The following is a 22845-nucleotide window of genomic DNA, read 5'->3' on the forward strand; positions in this document are numbered from 1 at the left end:
TTCCTCTCTCACCCTATTACAGTATTGCTTATCATAATGTACATTCAATATTTATGATTTGTTTTAAGCTTACGACTTTCTTAACCTATTTAGCTTAAGAAAGTGTGTCATTAATATAAAGAAAATCCACTCACCTAGAAAACATATCTGCTTATGTAACAATATCCTGTCAATTTGTACTGATTCACATACTGAGAAGTTAAAATTGTGCCATGAGTCAGTGAAAACCTCACCAGCTCTCTCGTGCAATGTAATCACTCCCATCTAGTGGTAAACAAGTGCAATACAAACTACAGATCCCATTTATTCCACTGAACATGACTACTCATATCCTCAATATTACATGACATAATTGGGTGTGGGACAGAACAGAGATGGGTCATATTGTAGGATGAAATCAAATCTTCAGAAATGATTTTTCAGCACAATAACATATTTCTTATTCGTCTCTTACACAACAGTCTCAGCCAAACAGACAAGAGTTTGGCTTTGGCTATAATGACAGCAAACATAATACAGGTCAGTAGAAAGTCACAAAAACAAATCTGTAACATCACAAACCTGAGTGAAGTGTTAATAAATGGTCATTATTACTGCACAGCACATGTTGCAATAAATGAAACACTGAAAAGACAGAAAATGTATTGCTGCAGGAATAAAATGTACAATCAGTCAAACAAGATCATTTTCTTTGCCTACATCAGTCTGGTAATCACAAACAAACAACATATTGTCATTTCTTTTCATAGATGCAATAATAAAATCATGATCATACCCACACATGGGAACTGTTACAGCACAGATGAGTGATAGTACAGCATTCAGTGTACTTACTAGAGCTACTACAAATGATCGATGGTGAAATAAACTCCATCAGTGTTAATCGCTTTACTGCAAATTTTTTTTACAGTACAGTTTATTCACCAAACGTTACCCAGTTTCTAGTACTTTTTTTCTAAATGATATTAAATAATATACAAATATTGCAGTCACATCATGGAACTGACTTAAAATCTTATGTGTAAATCACACTATCTGCAGTACAAATGCTCAGTTGTTAGCAAGCAGCACACAAAAAACACCAAACCAAACAAAATGAAATACATATATGCTATAAAATACTGTAAATCCTCCATATATTTCTCTGTCTACAATACTAGACGTATAAGCTACAAAATATTTCTTCTCCCCAAGTATGCACTACAACGTACAACGCAGAAGTCTTACATACTAAAAATTCTCAAGAAACAGAAGTCGGTATAAAGAAAGAGCCAGCTCCTCCATTGTGCATGTGTGTGCTTACATGTGGGGGTCTCAAAGTCATCACAGCCCAGCAGGGGGCAGTGTTATCTGTTACATTACATTAGAGAGTCGGACTTGCACTTCCATTTCACTCAGTGTTTTTGATGCTGCTTATGTATTGCACTACCATCTGATTCAGGAGGGTTGTACAGAAAAAGAGGAAGCGGAATCACTGATTTGCTGCATTCATGTGGTGTCAGTCACTACAGACTACAGATACTCCTCTTCTTTCACATACAGGATCTCATGCGCCGAGCTGGGAACCTGAGAGAGAGAAATAAAGAAAAGATGGATGGTGAAAGGCTACAAATATGTTCATAATGACATTTCATTCAATACTAAGCCCATAAGTAAATGAAAATGCTTGTTTCTGATTGGCTGACAGGTGTTAGTTAAAACTTAATATCAGTTATTGAATTTTAACAAGAGCAGGTAATCACCATAGAAACAAGACACTCTTCTTTTCGTTCCTTTCATAGTGACCGTGGTATGAGAATAATAATGCACGCTGATGTGTCCTGATTTAGAATATGTCCAATACTGATCATTACTGGATATGAGGCACCTTATAGAAATAGCTTGCAAATCACAAACTCAGTCGGTCAGTGTTAGCAGACTGCAGATTGTCCACAAGGGGGAGCTGTTCAGTCATTCTCAGATCAGTTTATTCATGTGTTGCCAGCTATGAGTTTAACACTCCTTGCTAGCTGCAGGTTTATTGTCTTTATGTGTGTGTTTCAAGGGTTAACATTCTTGTGTCACGTTATGCCTCAGTGAATATTAAAGGCCCTAAAAACATATGATCTCATTAAGCTTCTTTCTGTGAGTGATGTGGTTCTGAATGGACACTTTTCTGCCAAAATTAGAACAGTTTGGATTATTTCACGAGAGACGTTTCTCTATTTGTGTTTTTTTGTCTGCGCTTCTCTCATCGGTCTGACGTGGGTGGGGCTCAGTTAGAAATCAGTGATGTCACATACTTCTGTGCACCAGCCGCTGTCAAACTGATCAAACCACACCAGCAGAGTCTTGACGAAGCAGATTACATCGTCTTTGGAATCTTAATAAATAATAATTAAATAATATGTAAGAATGTTTGTTTTTCTTTGAATTTCCATGATATCTATTACAGATATATACTAAAGATTTTAAACCAATTTTTCAAGGGCTATATAATACAAAATCTTCAGAGCTTTAACATTATGCTCTTTCAGGCGCTCGACTGTCAGACAAATTACGTCAAAGTGTCAATTGTAGAAATAATACCCTGTCTAGAGCAAAGTGTTCTATCATTAAGCAAAAGATACACAGAGCTTGACAGTTCTTTCCTGACCTTGGAAACAACAGTCGACATGGTCCGCCTACACACTTCTTCTGGAGCTTTCAACAGTTTCACAGAGTCCTCATCATCAACAGACTGATTCTGAGCACCATGGAAAGTTTGAACATCGGCAGTTTCTTGGCAACTGAGCAAACTCAGTCTGATGAGTTTCAACAGATGTAGCATTGATCTCAGTTTGTAGTTCAAACGTTCAACACACAGAGCTCAGTCGACCTGCATGCTTGCTTGTTGATGGGACATATCTGAACTGCTGCTGCTGGTGCTCTCCTTGCCGACAGGTGGTGCAGGTTGGACTAGAGCTGCAGGTCCAGCACTGCAGGTCTGAAAGTGCTGACACTGTGGCTTTGTAACTGGATGATAGTGGCTGGGCCTGCTTCCAGGAGCTCTGCATTAATGACACTGTGTTTGCGTGTGTGTCCTTGTTTTCTTAAGCCGGGACACCTTGTCATACAGTGTCACTTATTTAATGTGCTCTGTATAAGGTCGCTTTTTGTATATCAACTGCTTTAGGTATTAAGTGTACAAATGATTATACATCAAATCCAATTACCTTCATACAAGATGACAATAAACTGGTAGAAACTGCATAGTAATCCATTTATTTTGGTGATTGATTGATTCTTTCCCATTATGATGGATTCCTTGTAATCCACAGTGATATACAGTATAGTGCACTATACATTTGCTTGTTTTCTGATTATCAACCCTATCTATCAGATAGAGGTGATGAGCGGAGACTTGACTGTGACTGATTTAGAGTTTGAGGAGTCAATATTGAGACATCTATAATCTCAGAGACCCTGAAATTACACATAAAAGACACCAAAGACACAAAGTCTATGTTTTAGTGCATATTCCACTCATTACTCTAATGTAAGTAATTATGTTATTTCTTGATTTATTTGGGTTACAGCATCACATCTGAAGACTGAAATCTTTTTCCTTTTTTTTTCTCTTGTAAATGATCACGACTAGCAGCTAATTATGATGAATTACAGTATGATGAACACTAATTGTGGGGGTAGGATGAAGCTTTTAGATAATTCAAATGGAATCTGATATTTAATAGTGATGATAACGAAAACAATGTCTTGCTTTTATGCTCAGCAGACAGGGAATCTGATCCCAGTTATTGCTACTGCTGTCAGTAGATTTTCATGCGGTTGCACCACACCGATTACAGATTTTTTCCCCTTTTTTTCACATTTCTTTGTAAAATGCTTGAAAAAAACAGCTTGTAAGCTGCACTTACAAGTGTAAGTGCAGCTTGTCGGCTCTTAAGAAGCGGCACATTAATGATAGTCGAGTGGTATTTTTGGTAATTTTTATACATACATTTAAAAAATAATACATGAATCTGTTAATTACCGTGAAAAGCAGCACATTACTATCCGACACTGTCATGTGAAATGTGAAATGTAGCAACAGATGAGTGTATGTGTGAACCTGATGGACAGACAGCTAGGACTTCTCACTGGCCCTTCTTCTTAATGGAGAGTCATTCCCCATGGAGTCACACTCCCAGTTGAGTGCACTTCACATTAAGAGCAAGACCATACATAAGCAACGCACTCCACACTCTTTAAAATGCTAATGACACTGATGAGATGTCTTACTCATTCAGCTGATGAGGTGATGTAATTAAGTGCTGTTTAGAGGAAAAGGCTGGATTTTTTTTCTATATATTTCTAATTCTCAACAAATCTCATGTTTGGAGCCAAACCAACAATGAACTCATCATACTTACAAGTATTATGTGTGTATCCAAAGCCTGATATGTCTTCCTCTGCGCTGTAGACCTCAGTTGTTGTCAAAAAACTATTACAAACACTTCGACGATCATGTTTTCAGCCTCTGGAGAGTAGTTCTGTGTGAGGCGGACGCCTCTGAGCATGCACAAGAACTGTTCTGTTTACAGTGCTTCGCTAGAGATTTGTTGACAATTAGAAAAATATAGAAAATCACCAGCATCACCCTTTAAAATGAGCACTAGTTTACCTGGTTGACTCCTCCCACCACCAGGAGGCGGTCTCTGATAACGATGGAGGAGGCGGAGCATCGGGGGAAGGTCATGGGAGCCAACCTCTCCCACTTCTTCCTCTGAGGATGAAAGGCCTCCACTGTGTCCAGAGCCGAGGGCTCATGACCTAGAGACACACACACACAGATATCAGACATATCAGACACAGGATGTTTCTCAGGTGGATGTCATATTTCAGACTTCCTACATTTTGACATCATCCACACGGTCATCATCATCAAACCTGTAGGTGCATTTGATCATATCAATGAAACAAACAATTTTCATTCATTCATTCATTTTATAGTTACTTTCTCACTGGATTTGTTCCTCCGTTGTTGACATTCCAACGTTTTATTAATTATTGTGTGAAACTAGTTTGTTATTCATTTTGTTCATATCTGTCAAATATGAAAAGGTGATCAGAAGCAACCAAGGTTCACAGAAACTTTCAGCTATGAAGTCTTGGCAGCTTCAAACAAGCCATGTGAGGGCTTCTGAGTATGTGCTTTAATCTATCAGTTAGTCTTGACATGAATCATACATGAATGCAGCTAAAATAACTTTTAGTTTTCCTGCTCGTCTCTCTTACCAAGCCCCCCCGCTACTACCATGCGGCCTCGCAGGAAAGCAGCGACGAAGTCCGCTCTCTTTGTTTTCATCGCCACCGTCTCCTCTGACTTCAGCCAGGCGCCTGCACGAGAACAAGAGACGACAGCTGGAGTGAGCAAATGTGTGTGCTTGTGTGTGTGTAAAAGCTTATAAGAGGTGAAGTCAGTGGCATTGTAGTCCACCTTCAGCTGGACAGGATGCTGCTGAACTTTTTATTTTTTTGAGTGTGACCCGCACAAACAGGTCACGGAGAATTCAGCTGCAGCAAGGATATGTACGGCGCGCACACACACACACACACACATACACGTGGCAAGGACACAGAGAGGTTAAAACAAGCAGAGACTAATAGAGATAGAGAGGGGAAAGGAAGGTTAGTGTCAGACTACTACTAGAGTGAGAAAGCGGGGATAATGTTGCTTGTTAGTGACACTATTTTCAAGGTTGAACTTTTAACTGGTGAATATTGGGAGACCGATATGGACAACTCTATTTCTGGAAGTGTTTTCTATTTAGTGTGAGATGGAGTGAGTCATGGTTATGAGGTGGAAAATTCAGCTTTTTACCTGCAATCTAAAGATGAATGAAGAAAGTCAAGTAAACGTTTAAACTTTGGAGTGATACACTTGATTAGGTTTTGTTATTTGTTCCAGTATAAAACTGCAGTGATGTAGAATCAGACCACTCCAATAAGCTGTGGTGTGACATCCAATCACAAACAGATTTCCAATGAAGGCTTGCTTCGACCCACTAAAAGACATCAGTGAAGGCTGCTGGCCTCGTGTATCCTTGCTCAAGCCTCCTCCAGTATCCGACGGTCACAGTTTTTAAATCTTGTTTTTGTCACATCTGCAACAGTAAACTCTACATTCTCGGAGTTATTTGCCATGGAAATGGATACATTTAAAAAATGAGGTTCTTCTGGGGTTATTGTGTGTATTTTAACAAATCCATTTCAGTTTGGAATGGGTATACATGCCGCCTGGGGACATCTTTGTGCTTGCTCTGCTGCACACAGAGTTGGAAGTCAAATCTTTTCAGCAGACAGCGAGGAGCATCAGCAATAGGGTCTTTGGAGCTGCAGGTGTAGAAGACATTACAATTTTAATTGGATCTCCTTCATTACCTGACATTTAAAAGACCAGTGAGTAGAATTTAGAGACATCTAGCAGTGAGGTTGCAACAAACTGAATTCCCCTCCCGCTCCACTTCCAAGCGTGTAGGAGAACCTACGGTGGCCGTGAAACTCGCAAAAAATGCAAAAAGCCCTCTCTACAGCCAGTGTTTGGTTTGTCTGTTCTGGGCTACTGTAGAAACATAGCGGTGCAACATGGCGGCCTCTGTGAAAGAGGACCCGCTCCCTATGTAGATATAAAGGACTCATTCTAAGGTAACAAAAACACAACGATTCTTATTTTCAGCTGATTATACACTAATTAACACATTCTTATGAAAATTATATTCCATTCCTGCCAAGTCGGTTCCACTAGCTGCCACTAAATTCTACACATTGCGCCTTTAAGATTCACAACGACGTTTTCTCCAATACTGTTGCGGTCTGTGTAGAGGTTCCACAACACTCAAAGCTGAAGCACTCCAGATGATAAAGGGTGTACTTGAGAGTGTAGGAAATGAAAACATAGCCATCAAAACCATGTTTCTCTTTCCCCAACAGATTCTGTACAAGTTTTTATTTCTACTTCCAGGTTTTGTTGCTGCCAAGTCTTGTTTGTCAGAAGGAAACCCAGACTAGAGAGAATCGTGACAGAGGAAGAAAGATAACTTCATCAGGGAGTGAGGGAGTGAGAGAGTACTGGAAAGAACCAGAGAGTGAAAGTACAAGAACATTATCTTGCTCCTTATCTTTGTCTATCTTCTCTTTCTTTGTCTGGATCTCTCTATCATCTTTAACTTGTTTTTCTCTTTTTTGCCTTCTCTCTCTCATTCTCTTGCTCTTACTGTCTTCTCCTTCTTACCCCTTTTGCCTTGCTTTTTCTCTTTCTCCTCTATCCTCTATCTCTCTTTTAAATAGGAGGCAGAGACGACAAGGTCGAGAGAAACAAATAGAGGTAAGAGAGATAAGTAGCCAGATGGTGAGCCTTCCTACATGTTGCAGCAGTGTGTGATGAGGAAATGTGTCCTCCTTTCCAGCCTGGTTAAGTTACACTGAGGAGAACAGAGTGCAGATCACAGCTTCCACTCTGCTCTGTTCTCTCCTTATGTAATATTTACCATGTTTTTCCATCTCAGTTTAGCATGTTAGCATGCTAACATTTGCTAATTAGCTGTAAACACAAAGTACAGCTGAGGCTGATGGGAATGTTGTTAGTTTTGCAGGCATTTTAGTTATAAAATAAAGCACTGGTAATACTGAAATTTTGACCTGATGGTGGCGCTAGATGAAAAATCACCAAAGTTATTACAATTGACAGTAAGAGACTGGTGTCACCTGTCAGAGGGCTCAGTAGATTTATGACAGCACAACCTCTGCAGGGCCTAGTGATATGACACATACAGTTTGATCCGTTTGGTCCAATTAAATCTGGCAAGTTTTTGGAAATAGCTGTATCATTAAATTATTTTATGCCATGTGTGCAGGGAGCCAACAGGAAGTCAGCCTCTTTCCCTCCAAAAACATAGAAGCCTGAAATGTTTTTTCAGTGTATGTACCCGATTAGCAACTTCCATACTAATGAATGGGATGTCATCTTGGAACACCGTATCTAGTTTTTCTTAATACATCCATTAGAATAACAAGCTGTAATATGACAGTTTTAGGGAAAGAGATTATGCTACCTAATCAACATTATTTGGTAATTTAGTCTCACGTTACTGGCAAGGTGTTTTTAGGATTTTACATGTAATTTCTGTTTAAGTGTTGACCATATTCCATTTTAAGTGGCTAACATATGAACAAGCTAGTTTTGTCATTTGGTTTGGTCAGCAATGCAACCAGTGAGCAGTTGCTGGGTCTTAATATATATTTAATTTAAACATCTATGTAACTTGTTTGTGTGATGCAGGCTGTATTTATTCAGTGATGCATAAATGTCCACTTTGAAAACATTTCAATTAGACAAAATTTGAACTTATGAACAGCTAATGCAATCAGCACCTGAACTTATTACATTCAGGTGTTTTCTTTTAACATGCAGTCAGAGAATTGCATGCAAATTTGTGGCTACATTCTGGTCTATTGAGGCTACTAGTGGTGCAGAAAAGTGAAAACCTTTCTTTTCTGTAATGGATTTACCAGTAAATAACTGCTGACATTTATACAAAATGGTGGCTCTAGAAATAAACTACTTCTCCTTGAATCTGAGGGAAATACACCAAAACATTGTGTTCTAACTTCTATTATACCTACCCACCAGTCAACAAGATGGATGCAGAATACAAGATGCAACAACAACAACAGCTCTTTTTTTTTTTTTTAAACAGTGCCCCTATGTTACAGGCTGGATTTTCTTCTTTAAATTACAGTTGTGTCAACACATCACACTACAGACTTATGGTCCAGTCCTCTGAGACCAAGTTGCGACTGCAGGCCTGATTCCTATTTGATTTGGAGGGATTACACAAGTGTTCGCTCCAAGATTTTCTTTGTAGGATGCAGGGAAAACACCAGCATACATTATTCTACTCTGGAGGGAGAAGCTGAGGAGAATAACAAGACAGAGAGACAGAGAAAAATACAGAGATAGAGAATATAGTCAGAGAGAGCGAGTGACAATAGAATGAGGGAGATGAGGCGATTCTCTGATGGCTGGGCTTTGTAGTCTGTCTGGTGGTAATTTTGTCCACAGCACTCCTCTGTAATTGTCTCTCATGATAAAAACTAGAAAAAGGATGGTGATTGGCTCTCGGCCTTTGATGGATTCTGTCTGTCTGTCACGTGTGAAATCTTAGACACTGATGACCACCTTCAGATGAGCCCTTTGAACGAGATCCATTATGTTCTAGCATTTTTTAATCATTACATATTGGCCCAAGGACGCACATTTGCTCTACTCGCATTTCTGCTTTTGCATTTTGGGTAATTTTACTCTCATCTCAAGCAGGATATAAATGAAATAAAGACAACATGGGAATACATTTTGGCCTCAGGGGGACTGCATCATTTGTGGTTATTGTTACTGTTGCCAGAGTTCTTTTTGTTCAGGCAAGAGGGGCTGATGAAAGTCTTTCTTTGTTGTACACACCAGAATTCACTACTCTAGTTGAGAAGAGCAACTGAAATAGAAATTTTTAAAAGGCCTGTTCGCCCCAAAGCACAAAAATTTTTGATCTGGAAATAGTTCCAGGTACTAAGAAACCTCAGGAGCAAAACCAGGATCTCAGTATAAACAGTTTCCTGACTGTCCAGCTGCTGAAATCTATGCTGAGAAGAGACGAGGGTAAAATGTACAGTATGCAAGTGAATGATTTTGCCTCTTAGGCAACATAGAGGGAGCTCTTTCTTTTTGGTAGAGGTTGTTGAGGCTGTATGCAGCCTGACAGGAAGACTGCTGGTATTACTCAAGTGTATGAAACTCTAGAAACATAGTTTAATTTATGTATTTACGATATCAGGTCAAAAAACTAAACCTGATTACAGGGTTAGTGCATGAATAATGTGCTGATTTACATTCCATTTCAGCTTTCTTGTACTACTACTATTATCATGCATTTTCATCATATTATTTACGAGATGGAGGAGTGGGGGCGTTCAAAGAACTCTCCCTCGATTCACACACTCTCTCTCTCTTTATCTTGCCTTTTAGACATGTTAGGAAGTCAAACTACATTCAATGAACACCACAAGAAATGTCCGTCCCTCATTCTAATTTAGATTTTAATGGAACCCATTGCTTCCCTACTGTTTGATTTGAACTCTGCACTAGTTGCATCAACCTCAAGGTTTGTGTTTGATCAATGAGTGACATTCAGCACTGCAAACTCAGCAACAACAGTTCATGGACCATTAGAAAGTACTACCTCTAGAGCAGGAGCCTATTTTGGGGCCTTGAACTGAATTTAGACCCTGGTTCCTTTGATTGAAACTCAGGTAAGGCTTGTGAGTTCTTAAAATAGTTTCAGGACCACTGGAAAAGATGCTGTGGTGGAAACAGGCTAACTCTGCTAGCGGCGTTTGCCCAGGTTATGAGATACCTGAGGTATCTGCTTTCACCTCAACATAATGGAGGTGAATGTTATTTTGTTTGTGGTGATCACTGTATTGTGATAGAGGTGGAAATTTTGGAGATGAATACCTCAAAATCTGAGCAAATAAAACTAAAATTACCCGCATGACTAGATACCACAAGAGCGAACAGACAAAAATGTTGTTTTTTTTATATAATTTGGGTGAACTGACCCTTTCAAATGATTCTCAAAAGCCACAGTTTTTCATTCTACGTGTTTATTATCTTTCACAACTCCAGTCTTTGTGTTTTCGGTTGTGCTTGCTGCGGCTTGCCTGCTGGCGTGCATACAATACTGAAACTCTCGCAGAGACATTACCTAACAGGCGTGCATCTTAATACTGGCGATATGGAATGGAACAGTAATAGAATATCACTGTGTGACAGCAGATTGCATGACCACATGTGTGTGTATGTGTGTGTGTGTGTGTGTGTGTGTGCGGAGAGATATTGCTGAAGATAGATAATAAAGCAATCTGTTTCTGGATCTTGTAATTTAAAGCGCTTCTCATCCACAGCCCTCCCTCCGCAGCTCATCTCACGTCTCATCTCCACCAAAATTAGATTGGAGGAACGGGTTACGGCTGCCTCCCCCGTACATGTGTGCATGTGCATCAGTATATAAGTGGCTGTGTTTATGTGTGTTGGAAGGCCTTTCTCCCCTTCTTTCTCTCTCTCTTACACACAAGGCAAACTTTCTCCCCCTATTATCATACATTAACATTATCACTCCCGTGTTCTGCTTTATTTGGCTTTCATTCGACCGATCCCGATGTGTGACCGCATACCCGGCTGTCTAAAATGACTTATCGATTTTTGCTCTCCCGTTTCTCCTTCTGGTCCCTCCTCAATTTGTTCACCTGTTACTCTGGGGTGTCTTTGCCGGATAGAGGGATAAGTCATTTCGCTGTGTTGTGGGACACAGAATGTGCACAGAATGAAGAGAGGAACGAGCCTATTGCAGTAGAAAAGTATTTCTTTCCACTGTGAGGTTGATGTTAATGGCTGCTTTGTGTGACAGTGAAGTCAAAATGAAGATGCATGCTGTCAGTGACAAGAAGATGATGAGACATTTGCTGATACCAAAAACAAAGTGCCTGTGTGGTATGTTGTCAAAGGAAAATCTCTTGCTCTAGCATAATAATTTTCATTTTTTCTAGACTACAGACTTGATAGACAGGTCTCTTATTGTTTAGAGAATTGCTAAAGGAATACTTCAAATGTTTAGGAAATGTGCTGACTTGCTTTCTTTATAAGATTGGCATCAATCTCCTTGTATCACTCTGTCTGTGCATTATGTATGGAGCTAGATATTTAGCCAAGCTTAGCATAAAGACTGGAGGCTGCTGGAGGGGAACTAGAGGGGAAACAGCCAGCCTGAATAAATGCTATAAATGTTTAACTTTGTGTATCTCGCTTGTTTACATACAGCACTGCGCAAAAGTTTTAGGCACCCTAGATGTTTAGATTCTCATCCATTATGCAATACAATCAGGGAGGTGTCTGATCGGTCCCAAATTTATTCATGACATGACAATGACCCCAAGCATACAGCTAGAGTCATAAAGAACTGTTTTCAGCAACAAGAAGAATGATGAGTCCTGCAACAGATGGTATGGTTTGGCCCCCCATCATGGAGTCAATCTGGGATTACGTGAAGAAGCACCTGAGATGGCCTAAATGAATAAATCCACAGAAGAACATTCTTTCTCCAGGATGGTTACAACAACCTACAACCTGCAAGTTACCATGAAAAACTGTGTTAAAGTGAACCGAGGAGAACTGCTGCTGTTTTAAAGGCAAAGCTGCTCACAGCAAATATTGATTTCATTTAGGTTTCTGCTGTTTACTCGACTTTGTAGGAAGTTAATTGATAAATTAAAACAATTTATAGCATTTTTTTGTAAGAATTCTCACTTTACTTTTAGTGCCTAAAACTTTTGCACAGTACTGTATGTAAAAATGACAATTTGTGATTTTATAGGGAGCTACGTGCTTGGTGAATGACAGACGGGTGCATAGACTGTGTGAGGCTTTCCAGATTCTTGTTTTCATAGTGACATCACCAGGTTTGGTACCATCACATCTGTACAGAGACCAGAACCAAACCTGCACACACTTGAGCTGCAGACACTGCAGACAAGTATTGAGCGGATGGATAAACAGCATGTCTGTCTGTTTCTTATGGGAGTTAAGCAAACAAGATACATGATCTACAGTAGACAGCTATGGATGTGTTGGTTGGTGTATTTTTAACTTTCACTTTTTTCTGAGAGCCAGGCCTTCTATACTCCTCTTCCTCCAGTCTTTAGCCAGTCTTCCAGGCTAATCATGTGCTGACTCCAGCTCTACAGTCTCCTCATCCCTCTCTCAGAAAGAAAGCATTATGCATATATCCCAAAATGCTCAACTATTACTTTAAAAGCTATTCCAGAATATGCCAGCTATATCTTTCCAACAAGTTAACAAAACTGAATATTTATAGCAGGCCACAGAGCAACATTATGCATACAGTGCCCTCAAAGCCCTCAACCCTACTTGATATTTTATAATCATTCCAACTCTCCTACATCCTGCATATACTGAGTGAAATATTCAAACTCATGATGACATTTGTTGTATCTGCAGTTCCGGCTGGATTGTTTTATACACATTACAGTGTGATTAATCCTGACATATCTGACATCTTTCAAAACTTTAGAGTTGTGTTGTGTGTGTGTGCATGTGTATGTGTTCTTATTTGTGAATAATGGCGAAACAAGCGGTGCTGAAAAGGTGAGATGTGTCACTGGAAGATCATTATAGTTTATAGTGAAAATATAGAACTTTTATCTTACTTTTAAAAAACTTTTTTAAAAGAAATGGAAACCTCTATAAGTAAATGTGCACAGTATGTTTTTGTACCTTGGTTGGTGTCAAAAATGTTGACGTTCTTGGTGAACTTGGAGCTCTGGTGTCCTCCTCCCTGCCGCAGTCCTCCCAGCAGACACAGCCTCCCAGCTGTGTCCCATATCACTCCCCCATATGAACGTTTACATGGCATCATGGGTAGCGTAGTCCAAGAGCGTGTCTCTGAGTCGTAAACTTCGAAGGCTTTCACCGGTCGCTTACACTGACGGCCACCTAAAAGATTGTGTAAATACATCACTGCTTGATATAATCTTTACTCAGCTCATATTGAAACAGTGAGAAATCGTTTCAATTAAGTACTATGAACACAAGAATGTTCCAACAAATCCTGCATAGTAAACCTTTAACTACCCGTTTGTGTCAAACCTTTTTATATTCTGTTTTCTTTATGTGCATGAGCATTTTACAGGGCTTTTATTTTCCTCTTTTCTTTCCTTTTTTCATTTCTTTTCCTGTATGTGTGTAAACTCTTAATAAAATATTGTTTAAAAAAAAAAAAAAAGTACAGCGAACACACCCACACCAGTTTGTACCTGCCACGTAGAGCTTGTTGGCTAGCAGATGTATGTTGGCATCATACCGGGGGGTCGGCATGGGAGGAAGTAGCGCCCACACGTCCTTCCGAAGGTCGTACTGCTGCAGGATGCTGCGAGGGAGCAGGTCAGCACCCATTCCCCCCACAGCTAGAGCCCGGCCATCTACACACACACACACATGTCAAAGTTTCCATCTGAATGCTTGTAAGCATATTATCATGTGTCACATGAGCAAGGTTGAAGCTGAGAGGGTAGATACATTTGTCTTTGAAAATGGTGCTACACCAAATAACAATAACAACCTGCTCGATAAAGATCACTTTATGAAAAGATCTTTAAGAAGTTAGCTTGTGACGAGGCAGGAGACTGTGACAGACACGGGAAGCTTGGGGAGTACAGCAGCAGAATAAAAATGCACAAGTCCATGTCTGGCACTTTGGCATAACACCTCTAGCATAAGAATGGAGGTGCGTGAGGGTGCTGAAGCAAGAGAAAATATAGCATTAATTATCAGAATGAAGAGAAAAAGAGCTGCAAGGAAACAATCTACATGTTTATTTATTTATTTATATATCTCATTTATTTTTCTAGCTTCTCAATTTACCTGCCATTTACTTCCAGTTAAATCCGACCTCAGTGCATCCATGCTACTAAAAAAAAGTTTCCAAAACACTTTGTATTCATTTTGGCGTAGAAGTAAAACTCATTACCTGAAGTTCATTATCTAATATCTGAAAAATAATGATTCTTCAAATATCCATAAAAATGACATCATTTAGTCAATTGGGTGACTGACTATCCTTTTAAAAATACCATATTTGTTTTAATTTGGCTCTATCGATCATTTTGTCAGACTATTTGTCTCTTTTTCAGCTAGTTGGGATGAGTTTTTTGGGAGGGGGGGGGACTGTGAGCAAAGGGCCAAGGATCGAAGATTGGTCAGGGAGATGGAGAGAGCAGCACAATGAACCTATACGCAGCAAATAAGTCTGCGTGTATACAACATCTATCTGTGTTCTAGCAGACACTGACAGATGCCCTGCTAGACTGAACACAAACTCACCGCGGTTGAAGAGACGCTCTTTGAAAAGGCTTTTTTATTTGTATTGACTGTTGGACTGATCTTAAGAAGTGAGTGTGAAAATATTACTGCTATTCCCTCATATTGGAGAAACTATGTGGTTCTTGGTTCAAATGAATAGAGCGTATTGTAGAGTTGTTTTTTAATCTGTTTTAAAGCAAAGTGAGCACTACAATTTCAATAATAAAAATAAGATCCAATTATCAATAATTACATACAAGTTGTGGTATATGTAGTTAGTTTGGTTAATGTTATATGACATCAGGACATCGTTCATCATTTGAATCATTAACTTCTGATGAAAGTCTGGAGAACAAAACAAAGTTAACATATTGAAGCCTGAGGTAGAGAGTATGTTCCATTACAAAACTTAAATCATTTTTTCCCATAAGACATGAATGCACCATAAAATGCACATTGATACCGATAGCAAGAGGAATCAGTGTGTCTCTCTGTTTGAATATACAACACCGATAGCTGCCGCAGCTCTCTCCACCGCCTCAGCCTCCTCCTCCTTGTTTTTGCTATTGTTGATTTAACTAAGATTTAACGTTCATGTGTGTGTGTGTCTTTAAGGGGGGGGGGATTAACTCTCCCAGAGGACTCCTTGTTGCTGCTCAGATAGATTCTTTAAGAGCTCCCTCAAAGAAAAGAGCCTTTTACACTGAATCTAACTGTAAAACCTTTTTCATGAAGCATTTCTCTATGTGAGGTTTCCAAATGTAGACTTCAGTATGCTTCCAAAGTAGCAGTTTGATTGACATCCATCTGTGCACAGCTTGATTTTCCTTTGAGTACATGCTGCTCTAGCACATTTAGAAGATTTATACATTTACTCAAGTATTGCACTTAAGTACAATTTTGAAGTACTTGTACTTTACTTGAGTAACAGTAACATGCTGCTCTAACACTGATGCTTCAGTATTAATAATCTAATGATGTCATATATAATAATATATCAGTCAGACCAAACCACTACTTTTACTGCAATACTTGAACTATATCAAGCTTTTAATACTTATGTACTTTTACTTAAGTAAGATTTTTCAAGCAGGACTTGTAATATATGGAGTATTTCTACATTGCTGTATTTACTTAAGTAAAGGATCTGAATACTTCTTCCACTACTGCTTATTCTGCGTTGGCTACCAACAGAGTATATCATAAATAATATATATATGACCTACTATATGCATCCCCTAAATCATCATGACTCAGTCCATACCTTTCACAGTGATAAATACACCCATCAGGGCCTCCCGCAGAGCGCTCCTCTTCCTCCACCTCCCTTCTTCTGTGTTGTACATCTCCACCACCTTCAGGGGACTCTGGTCCTCTCCCACTCCCCCCACCACCAGGATCTGCTTTCCGAGCACTGCTACAGCTGCTCCAGCACGAGGTGTGGGCATGGGGGCCAAGCTCATCCACCGGTCCCCCTGCGAACAGGGACGAGCAGCTTCAGTCGGGCAGAGCAGTTACATACAAACCCACCGACCACGAAGGACAAGTCTGCTGGTTAATTTTCACTTGTATGATTCAACTAACTTGAATGAGGTCATACTGCCAAGTACATGTTCCCTGGTTCATCTGTGACACACTTAATATGTTGATGGCAAACAGGGCAGAACAGATGTTTCATTATCATCATAATCATTACAAATAATTAATTATTACAATCATTACTATTAATACTCATTCTCAGCAGCAGCAGCCACTGAAGTTTTCTGTGCTTTAAAAAGGTAGAAGTTTTTCTAAGTTTTTCTTTTCTTACTTGGTGCACCTCTTCTGTGCCAGGATTTGCTTTATATTGAAAGCTAGTTTATTTCTAATTTAAATCCATTGATTTGTGACAGTGTCTTCAGGGGGCTTAGATCTCATTAATGTTTAAATAAACCCTGAAACATTTGCACAGTGGAAATTGAAATACAGCTGCATGTACTACTTTGCTGTTGATTTGCCAAGAAAATTATAAGTCTAATATTCTAGTTTCATTTTCCCCCTTTCAAGTGTATTCAGTGCCTTGTGAAAATGTGTCATTTCATTTGAGCATATGTCTGAATGTTTGTTAGTTCAAACTTTTAGGGCTCTATTTTCACAAAGCTAGCGCAGTCTTTGTGCAGTATTCCTCGGGCGCAAGTCTATTTTTTTTTTGCGTCTGTGTCTGTTTGGTCATTTCCGGGCACCAAACAAAAACGCCCCTGCACTGACGTGGGAGGAGAGGCGCAGCTCAGGCTGTGTTTATGCAGATGATGCAGTGCAATTCTGGGGGTCATTTTGGCATGAAATTGCATTTGCGATAAAACCTGCTCAGAGCACCTCTTATCACACACGCAGACGCAGGGCAATTTTCATGGCTTCAGCTGGCAGAGGCACACAGACGTCTCCAAAATCACAGAACTCCTTTCATTTATGTTAAGTTTTGCTCCTTTCAGTTTGCTACATGTTCTTTCATCTACTGCAGATTGACATGAGCATCAAAACACAAGTTTGTTTTTAAGGAAGATTCTTACCAATAATATCATCCACATGAACATAATCTAGTGACCCGGAGTTCAGAAATATGCTCTGGTGGATGAGTTTCCCACAACAACTTGCAGAATATCGGATCTTTTCCATGTTTATTAAACAGCTGTAGTCATGATCCACGTGTCTCATCTACAGTCTCTGATATGAGAGAGGGGCTGTGCATCAGTTAACATGTGGATGACACAGCAGAGGAAACTTCATTAATTATTTAAATCTTCAGGATCAGTCAGTTTTTTCTGTCATGTCATAAGGATCATGACTTTTCAGTTTTTGCTACTTACAGTCACGTCTCAAAATACTCGCAGTAGTCAGTTCTGTGCATTGACGGGTGTTTCCATATAATCAGTGTGTAAAATAGCCTCCGACAGTCGGAGGTCCTGTACTGTGCACGTTCCTTCCTAAACTGAGTAGACCTACATGCCTGGCTGAGCCTGGTCACTGATGGTCAGGAAAATTGCAACAAATTGTTGGTCATAGCCGCAAGCACCTTATTTCAAGAAAATAGTGCCCTTATTGTTTTACCATAATATTGTTGACTGACATCACCACTACCAGTTGTATCCTTACTTGGTGTAAAAATTAAACATCAGATACAGTGTCCGAATGGCATTTATCTCATACCTCAGGGGAGTAGAGCTCCAGGCTGGGGCAGGGCCTCCCTGCAGCGTCACAGCCCCCCAGCATGTACATCTGCCCCCCCACCTCAGTCAGAGTGTGGTAGACACGGCCACTGGGCAGTCGTGCCAGGCTCTGCCAGTGAAACTCCTGGGCTGAAGGTACCGCCATGGCCTCGGCACCTCAGGGGAGACTGAGAAGGAACAGGAAGGAGGCCCACAATCAGGAAGGTTTTGGGGGTGGATTGATTAGGGGAAGCTAAAAACTGAAGAGATGTGGGAGAGCTAGGAGAGTGAGGACAAGGCCCCAGGGTGAGGGGGAGGTTCTTAATTGGAAAGGTGAAGCGGAGGTAAGGGGTGGGAGTGTCGGATTAGTTGAAGGCCAGGCTGAACTCTCCTCCCCTGTGGATAGTGGGCTGGGCCCTGGAGAAGATATGAGGTGAAAATGGATTTAGAGCTGCAATATACTGAGAGCAGAGCAGTAGAAAGTGAAATAAATTGGAAGAACTTCAGTGAAGAGCAGTGTGCGCATTTTCTGTTGAGTGGACATTTACAGTATCCTGTAAGATGTGAACACAGAAAAGCAAAGATTAAGATGAAGATGAAGAGTCTGTCATTAGAAACATCTCATCATCAGTGGTGCAAACTCACTCAGTACATTTACTTAAGTACTGTGCTTAAATGCAGTTTCGAGGTACTTGTACTTAAAGAGGACATGACGTGCTTAATGTGATTTTCTGTCATTTACATATCTTTATGATGTCAGATGTCTATGTTAGGTGGTGAACATATGTAAAATGCTGCCTTCAAGTCAAAAGCCCAGTGATCAGTCTGCTCTGAACTCTCCGTTTGCAAAGTTACTTCCCCATCCACCTGATGTCAGATTGTTTGTGCACGCCCACAAACATCTGTTTGTTCCATAGCATTTGTTTCTAAGGTTGTTGCCAATGTTTTTCCATGTGTTGTTTGCATCGTCCGCTCTCATATTTCGGGTCAGATGACTCTAACACGTATTAGAGAAGACCAATCAGAACAGAATGGACTCATCGAGAGGGGGATCTTAAGGAGACTAAAGAAGCTGAACTGAGGGGCTGAGTAAAGGGCCAGTGTAAGATCAGTAGTTTTTAACTGTAAATCATACAAAGATATTCCAGTAGAGCCCCAGATTAAAACTACAGACATGTATATGTGCACGTTATGTCCTCTTTAAAAATGATCTAACAGCTATTACTACTTACTTTGCAGATTAAGATTTTCATACAAAACATAAGATTGTCTTATAAAAGATTCATTGTTACAGATCAAACTGCCCAACAGCAAAATTAGCTCAAGATACTTACACATTAATGCATCTGAAATGATGATCCGGTACATGATATTTTTAGTATACTTTATTAATGATACTTCTGTACTTTTACTGTAGAAATTTCATTGCAGCACCAATGGTGCAAATTCTAGCTTATAAATTAAAAATCAGAAGTACAAAGTTAATTTTTTCTAAAAAAAAAGTAAAGTACAGTAAAAAAGTAAAAGTATTGCTACTTTTACTCCAAGCTGCTTAAATCAATATTTTTCTATTAACAATGGATCAAATGACTGTGTGTGTATGTGAAAAATGTCCCCACCAATAATTATCATCCAACTCTATGGTTCCCCTCATTTAAGCGGAGCATTTTAGTGTCTTTCGGCTGAATGTTTTGGTTTTACTGTCTGCAGATTTACTGTTCTGGTTCAGGGTCACCGCTCTCATCAGCTTTGACAGCAGGCAGTTGTTTTCAGTCAGCTCTGCTAAACCCACTCTACACTACCTGCTCAGCAAACAGACAAAGGTGGTGCACATAGTGGAGCATTTAGCAGCTTTAGAGCCAGATATTAGTCTCAGGAGTGGGTGGAGACCAAAACAGGGCTAAAAGGAGAGTGAATTTTGGACTTACATTCGCCAGGTGGACACAAACACGACTCCAAATGAATGCTAATGTTGCTCTGATGAATGTGTAAATAGGCGACTGTTTGCTAACACATCTGCCATATCAACTTTATTAGAGCTTGTTGCACTGCACCAAAGTGGCCCAAAAGTCAACGAATAAGTAAAGGTCTTGAATACTTTTTCAAGCTGATGCATGAACAAAAGAGTATTTCAAGAAATACACCTACTGCCTGAACTATTGTGGTACTCCTCCAAGGTAACGGTTTTCAAGTCTTACATTAATGAGTAGTACAAAGAAACATTAGCTAACACTGTCAGTGTCACTGTCAACAAAATCCAACGACACACACCCAATTCTGGTGTAAGAATTCACTTTTTACAACATAAAAATCTGCTGTCTTCAACAAGTCTGGCAGCTTTACAAGTGTCTCATTAAAATGACTCATCCAGCCTTGGATCTCCTTCAAGTTCTCATCTTCTCACTTGAAGAATAACGCTTACTTGACTTACTGGATTGTCTGGTCACATGGCAGGACAAACTGCATAAAAGATGTTTACTGTATGATGATAATTCACTACAAGTTACAGTTTCCCTTTAACACTACATCACTTTGCCCGCATGTAACTGTGAATCTGCCATGCTCCCCTCAGATGAGTAGCAGCTGTAGTCTAGTGGAACTGAACTGACACAGCGTCTCCCATGTATAAGTTTCCTTCCTTGTCGTTCCTATGTCAGGCACCGCTGTTGTTTTTTCCTGTGTCATCCCTCAGTAGCTTTCTGTTTCCTGTGTGTAACCCACATCTCCCGCCTACGTATAGTTTCCAGCGAGGAACAGGGGAGGAAGTCTGTCATTGACGTGGGAGGGAGCATCCAGAATAAACCCACGGTGCACTGAAAACCTAATTCTGACTACATTACCTTAAATGCTCCCTGTATCACAGCTTTACATGTCACACAGGGAGACATAACTGTGGTCATTACTGTCAGTCAGGTGTGTTATGAGGAGGTCACAGGGAGTAGATTTAAGTGGAAATGTGACTACTGTTATAATACCCAGCTGTGATTGAACACAGCCTCTCAGCAGTTTATCCTTTAAAGCTTCACATCTCTTTTTAACACATACCCCCACCCCTTCCCCTTTTTTCTCTCCCTCTCTGCCCACCTCCCTCCGTTTTACTACCACGCTTTATCTACCTGTCATACCTTTGATCATCACACAAACGGAGGAATAAAGAATGGAGGGTGAAGATAAAGAGAGGACTGCCCTTCAAAATAAAATCTTCCCCATTTTAGTGTGCGGGGTAGGTTGCCATAGCAACAGTTAGGCTTTTCCCAAGAGGTTCAGCTTTAGCTTTTTTTTTTTTTTTTTTTTTTTTTTTGCTTTTGCACATGATTGCTTATCGCTTGGTTTGCAGTTAATAATGGCTTATGAAAAAGGATGAGAAACCAATAAAAGCGCTTGCTCTCCTATAGGCTGACCCCGGCAGGCGTGCACTTGCTAACGAGGCAGGATAGCTCTCTCTCGGCCGGCTCACGGAGTGCATTAATTGCAATCTGTAACCGATTTGGTTCGCCACATCGTTTTTTTTAATTAACTGCTTGAACAGCTTGAGATCAACAGTAAGCCCACCAGCATCATCTGAAGTCATTTACAATCAGCATGCCTCCAACTTGAAACTTTTAATTAGGTTGCGTAGTAACTCTCCCTACGCTCCCTCCATACAGGGAGTGTCTCTAAATGTAAAGCTTCAATCATTAAATGAAGCATGATGAAGTGTATGTTAATTTCATATCATCTCTTATCATTGATTAGTATCTTATCAACCTTCCATCCGAGTTTGAATGACAATAAAAATAATTTATGATAAACAGGTTGTAGTGGAGGAGGAACATCTGAACTCGGTCTGTTGGTTGTTCCCCTTATGGATCTTAAACGCATGAATATGCAAATACTGAGATTGCAAAACCTAACCTGAAGCCAAGGAACAAATCCAGCCAGTAATAACATTTAATACAACAAATTGGAATATTTGAGATGACTAAACTGGATCCAACTGCACCGCCATGTCAGTTAATCCCTTATTAATCAGACCTGGAAGCATTACTCTTCCCCGGGAAAGACTAACAGAGAATCAGATTGAATTAACGCTCACATTTATAGTCCAATGTTATTCATTTCTCATGAGTTTGTTTTCAAATGTATCGTGAAGAACATTTTTCAAATACATTTTCTCCAGTTAAAATTTAATCGAATTACTTCAATTGAAAGAATTTCTAGGAAAACACGCCAGGCAGTGACTTTCACTTCAAATGCTACGAGTTCACCTGATTGGATGGCTTTTAGTCATTGTTTATTAATGGGAACCAATCAGGACCAAGTCTCCTTTTCTCAGGAGTTAACTTCACTTTAACTAACCATTATTCCTGATCATACATATGCATGATAGAGACAAACAGTGAATATTATATTGTACACTAATCTGTATAGTAAGAGAAGGTTTTAAGTCTTGCAATGCACTTTACTGCCATGCAACAGACTGCTCATTTACCTGAGATGTAAAGTCCAGGAGATCACTAAAAATGCTGACCTAAACTGACTAAACTAAAAAGACTTTAGTTTTTGTTGACTAAAACCGGAGATTCAAATGACTATTTGACCAAAACTAATATACATTTTCATCAAAAGACTCAAACTACGTCAAAATCAGAAATGAGTACCCTAAATTACTGCATAGCTCTATTTTAGGGAGCTGAATTCATCATATCAGTGTTCATTCTGGATAATGAACTG

General features: G+C 39.8%; 1 protein-coding gene across 3 annotated transcripts in view; it reads right to left on the bottom strand.

Annotated features, from left to right (window-relative positions):
• Positions 1-284: 284 nt before the first annotated feature.
• The window catches only part of klhdc8a (kelch domain containing 8A), a 38342-nt gene continuing 15781 nt past the window's right edge, over positions 285-22845 (bottom strand). For 2 of the 3 annotated variants that reach the window (XM_044349731.1, XM_044349732.1), the window contains exons 3-9: positions 18134-18320; positions 16212-16422; positions 13903-14067; positions 13364-13582; positions 5257-5358; positions 4643-4791; positions 285-1566 (exon numbers count right to left, since the gene is read on the bottom strand). In XM_044349731.1, the coding sequence (XP_044205666.1) occupies positions 1513-1566; positions 4643-4791; positions 5257-5358; positions 13364-13582; positions 13903-14067; positions 16212-16422; positions 18134-18298 (1065 nt within the window). In that variant the 5' untranslated portion in view covers positions 18299-18320 and the 3' untranslated portion in view covers positions 285-1512. The remainder of the gene's footprint in view (positions 1567-4642; positions 4792-5256; positions 5359-13363; positions 13583-13902; positions 14068-16211; positions 16423-18133; positions 18321-22845) is intronic. The other variant, XM_044349733.1, reaches the window with a different exon arrangement.

Source organism: Thunnus albacares, chromosome 4, assembly GCF_914725855.1.
Source record: "Thunnus albacares chromosome 4, fThuAlb1.1, whole genome shotgun sequence".
NCBI lineage: Eukaryota > Metazoa > Chordata > Actinopteri > Scombriformes > Scombridae > Thunnus > Thunnus albacares.